The 15,352-nt window shown below is 36.5% G+C and overlaps 1 protein-coding gene across 1 annotated transcript in view; it reads right to left on the bottom strand.

Moving 5' to 3' along the window:
• LOC111150534 (dystrophin) overlaps positions 1-15,352 on the bottom strand; it is a 2,087,545-nt gene that overhangs the window by 1,491,227 nt on the left and 580,966 nt on the right. Inside the window, exon 12 of the mRNA XM_022508030.1 lies at positions 1,164-1,314. Coding sequence (XP_022363738.1) covers positions 1,164-1,314 — 151 coding nt within the window. The remainder of the gene's footprint in view (positions 1-1,163; positions 1,315-15,352) is intronic.

The following is a 15,352-nucleotide window of genomic DNA, read 5'->3' on the forward strand; positions in this document are numbered from 1 at the left end:
ACAGATGCAGAGAATTGATGGTGGGTGCCAGAGGGGAAGGGCTTAGGGGGTGGGCCAGGTGGTTGAAGTGAGTCACGAAGTATTTACTGTTTTCTTCCAGTTAGAAAACAGTAAGTCATCTGGATGTACATACAGATAACATACAGCACAGTAGTACAGTCTATAATACTGTAGTGTATATTTGTAAGTTGCCAGGAGAGTCAATCTTAAAAGTTCTTATCACAAGATAAAAAAAAAAAAAAGAAGAAGTGCCTAGGGGCGCCTGGGTGGCTCAGTGGGTTAAAGCCTCTGCCTTCAGCTCAGGTCATGGTCCCAGGGTCCTGGGATCGAACCCCGCATCAGGCTCTCAGCTCAGCGGGGAGCCTGCTTCCTCCTCTCTCTCTGCCTGCCTCTCTGCCTACTTGTGATCTCTGTCTGTCAAATAAATAAATAAATCTTTTTTTAAAAAGTGCCTAATTCTGTATGGTGACAGATGGTAACTAGACTTATTTTGTTGATCATTTTTTAGTGTATACAAATTTCAAATCATTAACTTATATACCTAAAATTTATACAATGTTATATGTCAACATTTAAAAACATGGATGCTGAAGATAAAAAAAAAGAAATATTCCTGTAGAAATCCTAATCACAGAAACAAGTGCTTTCTGGCAACCAAAGAACATAATTCATAAATGTACAAATAAACTGAAAAAAGATGGAAATATTACAAACGATGGATTCCTATATTTTATAGAAAAGCAATGTTACAGGTGTTCATTTTAAACAAGATTGGCCTGTTCTAAGACTATGAATTGAAGGTAAAAATGTAAAAAAAAAAATCTTGTCTTATTAGTTAAGTTTGCATTGTGAGTAATCCCTACAAAGTCCCTCTTCCAAGGAACCAAAACTTTAATAAATCACATATCTAGCACTGTTCTCCTCAAGGAATACATTTGATTTTTTTTTTTCCAACACGAAAGCCAAAGTATGCTGTATTTGAAAAAACAAACACTACAAAAAATATCAGGAAAGAAAGACTTTCAAACTCTTCTTAATTGAGGCTTTAATTCTTTCCTATCTATAAACCATGATATATGTATATATGTATGTATGTATGTAATACACATATGTACATGGAATTTATTCTCCAGTAGAAAGCAAATAGCATAAAATATACTAACCTTATGTTGTTGTACTTGGCGTTTTAGGTCTTCAATATCAGGTCCAAGGGGCTCTTTCTCCATTTTCCTTGTTCGCTCTTCTGTTTTGGTTAGCCAATCATTTAACTCTTTGAGTTGCTGATTCTGGAGATCCATTAGAACTTTATGTAAACTGAAAATTTGAAAGATGTCTATTATTACCTCTATCAAAACAACTTTACTTACTATTATTAAACCTGCAAGACAAAACTGTTGACATTTATGTAATTTATGACATGTTCACATTGTTTGGCATCTACTAAACATTAAGAAATAAGGGAAGCCAAGCCCACGATCAATGACCTCTGAAGTTATTCTTTCTCTGACTTATTATGGTTCACACATCCCAATTTTTAGGAAGTTTCACATAGCTAATTAAATGTGAACATGTTAAGTAAAGTATAACCCATCTCTGATAACTGAACTAATAGCATATCCTGGCAACTGTTCATTTACATCTCTGTTACTTTAATATGTATGGTGATTAAAGATGGCCACAAATACGTTGCCACTCTTCCCAAGAGTCTATGTCCCATCCTCACGAATATGGAACAGACTTCTAATTTGACTTGATCAGTAGAATATGGCAGAAGTAACACTAGGAGTCCCAAGTATAAATGCTGTAAGAGAAAAAGGAAGCATTTATATTCTCTCTCAGAACCTACCTGCCATGCTGTAAGACCAGGCTACACTACAGAACAATGAAAGACCATGTTGAGCGTGACTCTAGAGGAGAAAATGCTATCTTAAAATTTGAGCTTCCTGCTGAACGCACCTCAAAGAGTGACCTCAGCCATATTACAATGGTAGAATTACAACTGTAGAATCATAGAATAGGAGCCCTGCCCAAATTTCTGATTTACAGAGACATGATGTAATTAAAAATTATTGTGTTAAGCCACAACATTTTGGAGTCATTTGTTATACAGAAACAGATAAGTGAAAGAGATGTATTGTTTACAAAGATGTAAACAACAGTACGCTGGATAATGAATTTAAAGCCTGGTTATATGCCCTAAATCCAACTTTTTTTAAAAAGATTTTATTTATTTATTTGACAGAAAGAGACACAGAGAGAGAGAACACAAGCAGGGGGAGTGGGAGAGGGAGAAGCAGGCTTCCCCCTGAGCAAGGAGCCGGATGTGGGGCTCAATCCCAGGACCCTGGGATCATGACCTGAGCTGAAGGCAGACACTTAACAACTGAGCCACCCAGGCGCCCCCTAAATCCAACTTCTTAAATCTTCTCACTTAGATTGCCAGGGACATGGGACAATATCTTGCCTCTCAATCACACAACTTCATGGTAAAGATGAAAATTAAACTTGAGGTTATTTCATCCATTCAACAAAAATTTGAGACTCAAATGAGAAGTGTTAATACCTATTTTGAGGTAAATATTCTTTAGGAAGACATGTTGGAAGCATTTTTGGAACTCATAGTATAATGCATGCTGAGAAGGAAGACAAAATTGGAATTAAGAATTTACTATTCTGATTTATACGATCTTCACCAGAAATTTTCATTAGTCAGCACATTTAAATACACGTGATACACACATAATTGAGTGTTCAATATAATCTGGACTGCACCATTTACTGGCCTTTTACCTTTCACAGACAGATGTTCCCTGAGGCACCCTGCAATCAAAAGCCCATGGGGATGAGGTTTAATTTATCAAACAAAAAAAGTAGACATCTTCTTTTTATGGGAAGCAACACGGATGAAAAAGCATCCATTTAAGTGAAAGCAAAAATTCAAAGTTGCTTAAGCCCCTCAGAAAAAGAATAGCATCCTCACATTGCAAGGTTCATAAATCATTCACTTGATTGGTTCAGTCTGCCCTGTGGGGACTGACCTGATGCTAATAAGATTTCATGAGAATTAGCTACAGTATCATTCCTTGTTTTTGTTTTTCCGTCCAGTTTGTCACTACCGTAAGCTAAAATTCTCACCTTTCCAAAGCTGGAGAATCCCACATTGTTATTTAAACTTGAAGAAATGTTTCAAGTATAACACATGTTTGTTAGAATCAATAAGGAATTTCATTTTAAAATATTATTTACTTCCTTTCTTAACTTTTAGACATTTTGTTCAACAAATATTTACCAACTTCCATATCTCTGCTGGGAACTCCTATTGATTAGGATGTCCACGTGGGGGGAACATGTGTGAAGAGCTCAACTTTGTATGGCTTCCCTTTGGACTTTAAGAACAATTATTTTTAACGTTCAAAAAATTTTTTGCTTTTCTAATGTTGTTACTTTACTCTAATGACTCAGTAATGTCTCGTCAGTACTTACTTTCAACTTTCTGTGTAGGTGATTTACGAAAGGAGTTAACAGGTAGTAAAAGGTGCTGTGCTTCCTTAGCTCACTAAGGCCTGCAAAGAAATAGCATTGATATATGCAGGTGAATTACAGGCCAGAGTTACTCAGAGTGGCCTGAGCAATGGAAGAAGCAACCATGAGGAGGCACTGCTATCCCAAGGTCTGTTTAGAAGACTGCACAATACAAATGCCCCTTTTCTAAATGTAGCATAAGAAGGGGTAACTGTAGAAAGTTGGGGGTGATTACTAACCCTTGGGTTAAGGCATTGTTTAAAATGAATTTTTAACTATTTCAGCTAACATGAATTCAATGCTTTATGTGTGTTACTCTTTTTTTTTTTTAAGATTTTATTTATTTGTCAGAGAAAGAGAGTACACACAAGCAGGCAAAGAGGCAGGCAGAGAGAGAGGAGGAAGCAGGCTCCCCGCCGAGCAAGGAGCCCGATGCGGGACTCGATCCCAGGACCCCAGGATCATGACCTGAGCCGAAGGCAGTGGCCCAACCCACTGAGCCACCCAGGCGTCCCTATGTGTGTTACTCTTGTTAGAAAGCATAAAATACACTATTTCAGTGGATCCTAAATGATGATATGCAATCCATTTGTGGTTCATAGAATGATTTTCGTGGCACAGGGAAAACTTACGAAATTATTTTAATATGCCTGGTATATATCTATATGGCCATGCAATATGTATACGTGCATGTTTGTACACACACACACACACACACACACACACACACACACATACAGTAAGTCTACATATGATTTTAATGCATATATAAAATCACACAGCTTAGGATGAGTTTAAGTAAAAATAATTATTTTAACTAAAAGTATTAAATATGTAATGGTAAAAAATGCAGACATGGAAGGAATTGTGAAGGTGGAATATGATTGACTTGTGTTTGAAAAACACCAAATAATTACATTTGGTCTTCATTATTACTATTCAGGTAAATAATACCACTGTTACTTTATTTCTGAGGACAATGGATTTGGGGAAGTTTAAAGAATTTGCCTAAGGTGTCTCAGTGACAACTTAAGACAGTATCTAAATGCTCAACTATCTGTCACCCAAATCCATGCTCTTAACTTTGACTTATCTTACTTCTTTATGGATCAGAGGCTGCATTCAGTTGGGTCATATGAAGTTGCTGATATAAGAGCTTTCATTCCATGACAATGATACTTTGAGACTGTTCAATTTAAAATATTATTGAGGGGTGCCTGAGTGTCTTAGTCGGTTAAGTGTCTGCCTTCAGCTCAGGTCATGATCCCAGGGTCCTGGGATTGAGCCCTGCATCTGCATCAGGCTCCCTGCTCAGCAGGGAGTCTGCTTCTCCCTCTCACTTTCCTTCTGTGCGCTCGCTCGCACGCACACGCTCTCTCTCTCTCACAAATAAATAAAATCTTTAAAATAAAATACAATAAAGATATTGTTGAAATGAAAGAAAGAAATTCTACATTTCCAACCAACATTTCAAAGATGCAAATAAATTAGGGAAATTTGTCAAATTCATAAAAGAAAAATCTATCATCCATAGGCAAGAAAAGAATTTGCATTTTTCTTGGTTTCATTTTATGGTTTTCAAGTGGTCATTTTTTTTTTTAAAGATTTTATTTATTTATTTGACAGAGAGAGAGATCACAAGTAGACGGAGAGGCAGGCAGAGAGAGAGAGAGAGAGAGGGAAGCAGGCTCCCTGCTGAGCAGAGAGCCCGATGCGGGACTCGATCCCAGGACCCTGAGATCATGACCTGAGCCGAAGGCAGTGGCTTAACCCACTGAGCCACCCAGGCGCCCTCAAGTGGTCATTTTGAAAGGGCTGTAAAAGCAAAAAGAAAAGGAAGCATAAATACATGATTGGCAGTAGAGAGAGGAGAACAGTGGAACTGGAATAAACTAGTGCTAGACAGGAGACAGTCCTGACAAAATCCAGAGCCAGAAGCATGTCAGGATATGACACTGGGAAATGCTGCAGCCAAGTTCCAATTGTAAAACTGGCTGAAGACAGAGGGAAGCTTGCAAAACCAATAAATTCAAAGGACCTAGAGGGTATGGTACTAAATGAAATAAGCCAGTCAGAGAAAGACAAATACCACATGATTTCAGCCATATGTTGACTTAAGACACACAAAAAAATGAACAAAGGAAAAGAAAAGAGACAAACAAAAAACAGACTCTTAAATACAGAAATCAAATCCACTGGCTGCCAGAGGTGTTGGGTGAGGGGATGGGTGAACTAGGTGAGGGGATTAAGAGCACGCCTTAGCTTGATGAGCACTGAGAAATGTAGAGAATTGTTGAATCATTTAATCTATACCTGAAACTCATATAACACTATTATTATATTCCAATAAAAAAATGAAAGAACCTGGGATTTTGATGGCACAACAGGGTCATTTGACTTAACCTATAGCTATCTCACCCGTGGTTGTATCGTAATACAAGATAAAGACATCCTTATTGTTTTAACCAGTGCTTCCCAAACTCTAATATGCATATAAATCATGTGGAGAATATGTCCTATAATCTGTCTGGGGAGGGGCCTAACAAATGCCCAGGGCGTGCCAATGCTGCCGGTCCATGGAACATGCTTTAAGAAGCGATGGTATAAGCTACTTGGATTTGGGTTGTTAGCTTCAGTAAAAAGCATCTGAGGGAATACCATTTTCCAAATAATTCCAATAATTTTACTGATGATCTACCTCTCACCTCATACCCTGCTGTGGGAACATGTCTCTATGAACATGAAGGAAATCATTGCAAACACAGAGTCTGCTTTACAGAGGTCCTCTAACTAGCACTGCCCAATAGATCTTTACAATGATGTAAATATTGTATATCTGCATTATCCAATACGATAGCCACTAGCCATGTGTGGCTACTGTGCACTTGGAATACGGCTAGTGTAAATGAGAAACTGGATTTTTACCCATACGTAATTATAATAACTTAAATTTACAACTAAATAACTACATGCAGCTAGTGACTGCAATATTGGACAGCATTGGTCTAAACCAACAGAAAATGAGATTGACAAGAAGAAGGATTCCTTACTTGGCAGTCTTTATTCATAACATTTTATTATGTCACACAATATTTATAAGGAGAGATATCCCAAGTTCAGGAATTCAGCAATATATATGAATAGCATTTTCTGAAATTCTGGTTTTCTACACAAATTTATAAATGTCAAAATGGTACATGTTTTCATTAATTTCAGCCTGTATTTGATAGCCTAAATTGTGTTTCTTGGGCTTTATGGAAATACATTATAAGATGTATAAAAATACTTATAAAAACATAATCATATGGGGGCGCCTGGGTGGCTCAGTGTGTTAAAGCCTCTGCCTTTGGCTCAGGTCATGATCTCAGGGTCCTGGGATGGAGTCCCGCATCCGGCTCTCTGCTCGGCGGGGAGCCTGCTTCCTCCTCTCTCTCTCTCTCTCTGCCTGCCTCTCTGTTTACTTGTGATTTCTGACTGTCAAATAAATAAATAAAACCTTTAAAAAAATAATCATATGCTAGATGCTATACTAATAAATGTGTAAAAGTACAGACTTCACAAATGCTAGGGACTTACGATGAAAAATTATTAAGATTGGTTCTCAGGCCTCATTTCCTAGACTTCATAATTACTTGCTTATATGTAATTCTCAAATAAGAAACACAACAAATGAAAAGAGGTGAAATATTAATGTGAATTTATAGATTACAAAAGAATCCCCAGTGATGTTCAATTAGCATGTTATACATGCAAAATACAATCACATGATTTAAGTTGTCAATAAAACCTATATATTTGATTTAAGGGAGGGCTGCCAGTATAAACTAGAGAAACTAATTTTGAACGCACTTTTTACTTTCAAATGCAGGTCATTTAGTAACTAAAATCACACTGATAAAAAACAAAATTAATTTATTTACTTATTCCAACACTTAGCCTGAAAATCTCAGCCAAATGGGTGTAGTGACTAGATTACATAGTTTTGATGTTGGCTTAAGAATTGTTTATGTACAACTAGATGTTCTGGGAATGCTGATAAATACTTAAATATGTAGTTATTTTAACCCCCTTGTATGGGTTCTTGTTTGATTTAATCTATTACAAAAGTGATCAATGAAGGTGATGTCTACACATCAGGTTTTTATTAAAACTATCACAGAAATGTGAATTAGTGGAATTTATGTCCAGCCAGGTGATCCCAATGAACACCCAGGGGTGAAAATGATTGTGTTGGTTTTCAGGACTCAGGTATAACTTTTACTTCAGCCCTTGGGTGTTCGCAAGTAGCAAATGTTTGGGTAGCTGAGCCCAGGCAGCATGACTATCAGGATTAACATGAACCAGAGGCAAGAGGATGACATGGAGACAGGTCTAGGACACATAAAAATATCTTCCCTGAATTATTTATTAATGAAAAATACTATATATGTGGTAAATTACCTACTAAAATAGTAGTTCCAACCTTACACAATTTGGGACATTTAAATTGTATGTATGAATAACAAATTATATTTATCATGTGCCAGACAATAGAACTATTGCTATAATTAATCCCAATGAAGCAGGAACTCATCTTAGCCACAGTTTACAAATGGGGACACAAAGCTACATGTGGGTGAAGGGGTAAGTGAGGGATGGTGGGAAAGTGGGAATCAGTTAGTTTGGCCCTGGGGTCTACTTCACCATCATGACATACTGACTATATAAATGTGATTTTTTTAGAGATGACTTTTACATCTACTCCTAATTTCATTTTTATCAGTGATTATCAGGACATAAAAATAGAAGGGAAGGGGCGCCTGCGTGGCTCAGTGGGTTAAAGCCTCTGCCTTCAACTCAGGTCATGATCCCAGGGTCCTGGGATCGAGCCCCACATCGGGCTCTCTGCTCAGCAGGGAGCCTGCTTCCTCCTCTCTCTCTGCCTGATGCTCTGCCTACTTGTGATCTCTGTCTATCAAATAAATAAATAAAATCTTAAAAAAAAAGAAAAAAGAAACTAACTAAATATTAAATATATATTTAATATTAAATATTAAACTATTAAATACAATGATTGGAAGATAGTTTAAATTATCCTGAGTAGGAATGGGGAATGTTGACACTCAGAGATCACATTTATTTATATGGCAAGGGAAGCCTACTCTCAAATGCAAAAATTATGTCACTAACATCTGGCATAGAGCCTAGCATATACTAGACACATGATAAATATTTCTTGAATGAATAATTGGTATCATTTAATTATCCATCAAACGTGAGATATAATACAAAAACATGAACACTTTCCCAATCAGAAAAATCAGAATTAAGATGATAAAAATGCCAATTTCCATAAAATCCGTTCCTATTGAAAAAGTCTTATTAATTTGAACCATTTTTTTGTCCTAAATCACAATGACATCATTCTTCTCTTTGTCAACTCCCGCACAGTTTCTGAAACATGCTCAGCATGCCCCTGCCTCCAGACTTTTCCATTTGTTTGCCTTTGTCCCAGATACCTGCATGGCTTATTCCCTCCCTTCATTCAGGGCTTTCCTTAAACATTACCTCACCAGAGAGGCCTTCCCTAACTGACTACCTCCATACCATCACACACACACACACACACACACACACCGTTTCCTCTCCAAATCTACCCCCTGCCTCTGTTCCCTTTATCATTTATCACCATCTGATATGCTATAAATGTTTTGTAACCATGTCCTCCCACTAATAATGAAGAGAGTCTGCTTTGTTCACTGATACTTCCCCAGTATCCAGAACATGCTAGGGATATAGTAGATAAGAATTGTTGGTGAGAGAGATGAATGAATGATTAAACTTATTTTCTAATTACCATTGTTTATCTTTGTGAAAAAACATCACTCCAAAAAATCCTACTCTCTACTCTTATTTCTATCAATGCTAGAAATTGGGCTTTCCTATTTGTAATTTAAACTGTAAAAGTCATATACTTTTTATTATTTGAACAAGGACTCTCCACATTTTAATTGCACATTATTTACAGAAAGAATTGTGACAGCCAGTTATATTCATTTGAATGTGACCGAATTACTATATGTTAATGATCACTGCTTATTAGGCCAGAAATTAATTGTCAGTACTCTCACATTGTCTCCTCCATTGTACATTCTTTCACAAGAATCTTGCAATTCCATTAGTCACCCCTATGAGATAATATCAACATTTTAGGATTAAATGAGCTATCACCCAGTACCATTTTTGGAGCTTCTAAGAAAGTAGTTAAAATGTTTGGCCCCTCAGTTAATAGGAAAACTGGAACAAGAAATATTAAAAGCAGTGGTCTACAAAGAAGGAGTATGGGTTTATACTATTTTGCAATTGTTTCAAATAGATCAGTGCTGCTCAAACTGTAATGGGCTTAGGAATCACTTGCAATCTGGCTAAATTGCAGATTCTGATTCTGTAGATCAGAGGGAGGATAGAGATTCTGCATTTTTAATAAGCTCTCAGGTAATGTTGGTCCTATTGTTCCTTGAACCACCTGGATCTCTAAGAAATTCTCATTTTAACAGTACTAGAAGAATTTAAAAATGAATTAACAAAACAGTGATATAAAATCACATGTAGGGATTTGAGATTATACGTTGTTAAAACTGTCTTTGTAAAAAATTCATTTGTTGGACTGGAAGTACCTGAAGAAATTAATTCAATTGTTCATTCATTCATTTATATATTCATATATGCAATACGTTAGCTCCTTCACTTGGAAGAAAACCCACCCACCATTTATTCAGCATCTCCTTTGCTTTATTCATCACTCATGTATGTCATCTCATTTCAAGACTGGAACAGACATGTGGGAAAAAAAGATGAACCAGATTTTTTAGACATATTTTTCTCGCCAAAGTGTGGATGGTGATTCACAATGATTTGCCATGTTATGGCTGGTATTGTTACCCAGATACTATTCATATCTCTCCTCCTGCTGATGGAAACCAGAACAGAAATTCACATGGCCTCCTTTCTGACTCGCTTTCATTTTCTTCCCCCATCACCACAAAGACTTTACTTTCCCCCTGCATGTCCTAACCACAATTATCAGAGAAGTTGATGGAACTTGCTGTGCTTATCTTCATGAGTCCTTGTAGAAACGTCAGTAAATCTCTTTTTCTCTCTGCAGGTTGCATTTTTCAATCAAATTAATGAGTTTATTCATAGAGAAGAAGATTTTCTGTTGTCCCTGTGCCAGTTGCCTTCTTGCACTTCCACAGTAGGAAGTTTTGTCTTTTTCTTCTCGCTCCCTCACCTCCCACCACCCAAAGGGTATTCTGCAGCATAAAATGCATCAAAACAACAATTATTTCACCTCCTCTCCTTAAGGTTTCCAACTTGAGCAGGTCAAGAGACAGTGTCCTGTTTTCATTATTTTAATTATGCAATCAGTGGCACTTAGTTCTTTCATTCCAATTTCATAAACATTGTTAAAGATTTTTTTATTATTATGTTCAATTAGCCAACATATAGTACATCATTAGTTTTTGGTGTAGTGTTAAACGATTCATTAGTTGTATAGATTTTTAATGGATCAATAGCAGCATGTTGGTGTCAAAGTAGTGTGTGGCTAGAGATATCTTTACAAACTTCTTTACCATATTAGCTTTGTCATCAATTCGTATCTATGAAGGTATCAGAATTGTAGTTGAAAAAAATTAGAAAAGAATCAAATGGAAATGGAGTAAAAAGAGGAAGAAATGAGAGAGAAGCGTCTGTATGTTAGGTTTTTTTTTTTACTGACTTTTTAAAATTTTTAGCTAGTTTATAGTAGTAGAATTCAGTGATTCATCACTGACATACAACACCCAGTGCTCATCACAAGAAGTGCCCTCCTTAATACCCATCACCCATCTAGCCCATCCTCCACTACCTCCCTCCATCAACCCTCAACTTGTTCTCTGTCATTGAGTCTCTTACGATTTATTTCCTTTTCTCCCTCTCCACTCCTTCCCATATGTTCATATGTTTTATTTCTTAAATTCCACATATGAGTGAGATCATACAATATTTGTCTTTCTCTGATAGACTTATTTCACTTAACAGTATACACTCTAGCTTCATCCACATAACTACAAATGGCAAGATTTCATTCTTTTGCTGGCTGAGTGATATTCCTGTGTGTGTGTGTGTGTGTGTGTGTGTGTGTGTGTGTGTGTGTGTGTATTACATCTTTATCCATTCATACTGACATTTCTTTATAAAGCATATTTCTAAGTGTTTCAATTGTAAAATTTCAACTTCAAATCTAATTTCAATCACCCCGAACATGTTCCCTTACACCCAGGGAAAACACCCTCAATCATATCCTTTCGGGAAAAAAATGAATGAGGAATTAGAACAAGATGGAGATAAAGAGTGAAAAATACATATTAGGCAAAGTATAACCACAATGGTACAATTAAATAGCAAGTGGCTAGCCATCTTATTTACAATGGTGATTGTTCTTTGCATTTTATAATTCTTTTGCATTCACAATCTACTTTTTCATACCCTATCTCAGCCAGTATCTCTTTGAGGTGTGCCAGGTACACAGCAGAAGTGCTGCTGTTGCATCATTCAGTAACTAAGAATCACAGAGGGGAAGTATGCTACCAGTTCACATAAATAGATGTTTAAGAAAGTAAGACCATATCTATGAGACAAAGTAAAGTATAAATAGGAGTATTTTGTTAGCTCACTATAGATTTGTTTAAATTTCTTGTTTTGTTTGATAATTGTTAGTGGTTTGTGGGATAAATAGTATTTCCCAGATGCAAACTGTGTATAGCTAACATCTATGTGCATGAGGCAAGGATATCTATTTATAAGGCAAAAGGATCCTGATTGTTAAAATGGCAAAAAAAGGAACTAAAATAAATAGAACAGGAATAGTCTATAAATTAACTCTTGGGCTAAGAAAACAGAATATACTCCAATATTAAAGACCTGGCACCTCTTATCTGGGTCACTGCACTGACCTTATAACTGCCTTCTCTTCTTCTAGTGTCATTATTGATATTTCTTTTACCTGTCTCCCCCCTACTTAAAACATTCTGATGGGAGGGCACCTGGGTGGCACAGTTGTTTAAGTGCCCAACTCTTTGTTTCAGCTCAGGTCATGATCTCATGGTGGTGGGACTGAGCCCCATGTTGGGCTCTGAACTCAGTACAGAGCCTGCTTGGGAGTCTTTCTCCCTCTCCCTCTGCCACTCCCACTTGTGCTCACTCAAATAAATAAATAAATAAATAATCTATCTCTTAAAAAAAAAAAAAAAAAACTTCTGGTGGCTTTTTCTTGCGTTTATGCTAGAACTCAAAGCCATTATCTCTTACCCTGACTGACACTGCCATATAAGAGATGACCTTTATCCTTCTTTTAATCCCATTTTATACCTTGGCCATGTAACCTTCCCACATGCAACTCCCCATTCACCTTGACCTTTCACCTCCTCTAACAAGCTAGTTGTTTCTCTTTTAGGGCCTTAGCATTGTCTGTTCCCTCTGCCCAAAATGTTACTCTTCTCATCTACAAATGGTCATTCTTTCTTGTCATTCAAATTCAAGTTAAATGGCAACACCCTGGAAATAATATTCTTGGATCACAAAGGCTAGTATCAGATAGGAATAAGTTTTCTAAAGAAATTAAAAGGTACTGTGACACAGAGATGCTTCTCCTTCCTTTCTTCCCCTTGTGTTCTTTTTTGTGACAGCCTCCCCATAGCTCCAGGAGATCTGCAACTTAATCTCTTATGACTAAATACTATATCCCTAGTGCCTGGAAATGTTTCTGATATCTTGAAGCACTCCATTAATGTTTATTAATACTTGCACATATTTGTGTATATGTGTGTGTGTAGAGTTTTGCATATATATAAATATACCTACTTAATATATATATATTAATTTAATATATATATACATATATGCATTGATGTGTGTATATATATATCAATGCATATATATCAAATATGATTTTATTATTGCTGGCAGATATGTTGGTAGGTAATATATATAATTGTCAAATGTAAATAGTCACAGATTTTAGCTATAAGCTTATCTGTATTCTCAACTAGTTTTTTATTTACATTTGCTATGAGATTGCAACTTAAGAATTCTAGCACGGAAGGATGCCTGAGTGGCTTTGCCGGTTAAGCAGCTGCCTTTGGCTCAGGTCATGATCCTAAGGTCCTGGATTGAGTCCCGCATGGGGCTCCTTGCTCAGTGGGGAGCCTGCTTGTCCCTCTGCCTGTCACTCCTTCTGCTTGTGCTCACTCTCCCTCTGATTAAAAAAATAAATAAATTGTAGCATGGCTTCAGTTATATCTCATATGCCTAAACCTTAATTATCATTCCACTCATCACTAAAGCTAGGCTTAGGCAGAGATGATGGCTTCCGATGGGGTCTAGCCACACTCTGTCTTTACAAAGGAGATGAAAAAATGTAGACCTATCCATTTTTGTTTACTAGCAATTTACCATGCCTTCCTACATAGCTTTGGAAACAGCAGGTGATGTTCCATATGAAGCTAGTCATCAATATGGTCGTGATAATAGAAAGTGAACAGGTAATAATTTGTAAAAGCATGAAATGATTATTATTTTTTTAAATACTGACAACATTCTATTGTCATAATTATCTCTTTGGTTCCTCCAAAAAAATCTATTAAGAGTCAGGTCCAGCATAGTTTGCGTAATGGCTTATCTCATTTAGAATTTAATAGGTTTTATGCATGAAGACACACAAAGTTAGTGAAAGTGGTATGGAAGAGAGTTACTTTTACAAACTCACAAAAGATTTCTGAATTTGCTTTGGGAAACAATACTTTGTGTATGGTTATTTCAACAAATTGTCCAGAAAAGACTACGTGTAACAAGTGACTCCCTATTAGTTTCTCATTTTCAAATTTGTGTTTTAGCAAAAACTATGCCGACTAAGAGGATGCCCTTACCTTCCTAATAATCATTCCAAAAGCTTAAACACAAAACAAACTGTTTAAAACCAAAGTGCCCATATCTTCCCTCAAGACAAACTTGTTTTGGATGTCAAGCTTAACTAAGGACTGATGTCGCCATTTTAGCTTTTCCATCCTCCAGCAGGAAGGGGGTGAGGAAATTACATGCATACACACACGTACACACATATATGCATGTGCGTATATATATATATATATATATATATATATATATACACACATGTGTGTGTGCATGTGCATGTGTATAAATATGGTTGTGTGTCCTATTGTCCATGTATGTGTATCTATGCTGTCATCTATCATCTAATGGTAGATATCCCTTCAAGATGGGTTTTTTATTTTTTATTAAACTGTTTTTTAAAACATTAAAAACTGGCGATTTTAATTTTAGGTTGAATTCACTTTTCATTGTAACTCAGTCTCAAACTGCAATTCATTAACTGATTGGTACGGACAATTGATGCCATATTGTCAGTCTTATTTAAAAACAGGGATTGAGGAACAACAGCTGTAATTAGCCTGCAGAAGAGAATGGAAAAAGAGAAGGTAGGAAGGAGATGACAGTGGTTTCCCTATGGGATTTTAAAGAAAAGCAAATTTTGTCTGAAGTTGCTTTGTTTAAGTTGCACAGCTTAGTAAAAATAGAAGCTGTAACCTGAAGAAATTTGGGATGTGACCACAGGTAGGAGGTTCTACATCTTATAATTTATGATGATAAGTGGGTGTAATGAATCAGTTGACCCTTGGGCATGGGTACAGGGCTGATTTGCGCATTCTAATACAGCTGGTCTAACTCTCACTTCCAGGGTTTGCTGCCATCATAAAAATGATCACAGCAGGGAAAATGTCAGGATGTATAG

The sequence above is a fragment of the Enhydra lutris genome, unplaced genomic scaffold (genome assembly GCF_002288905.1).
Source record: "Enhydra lutris kenyoni isolate GAN:26980312 unplaced genomic scaffold, ASM228890v2 scaffoldscaffold23, whole genome shotgun sequence".
Classification (NCBI taxonomy): Eukaryota; Metazoa; Chordata; class Mammalia; order Carnivora; family Mustelidae; genus Enhydra; species Enhydra lutris.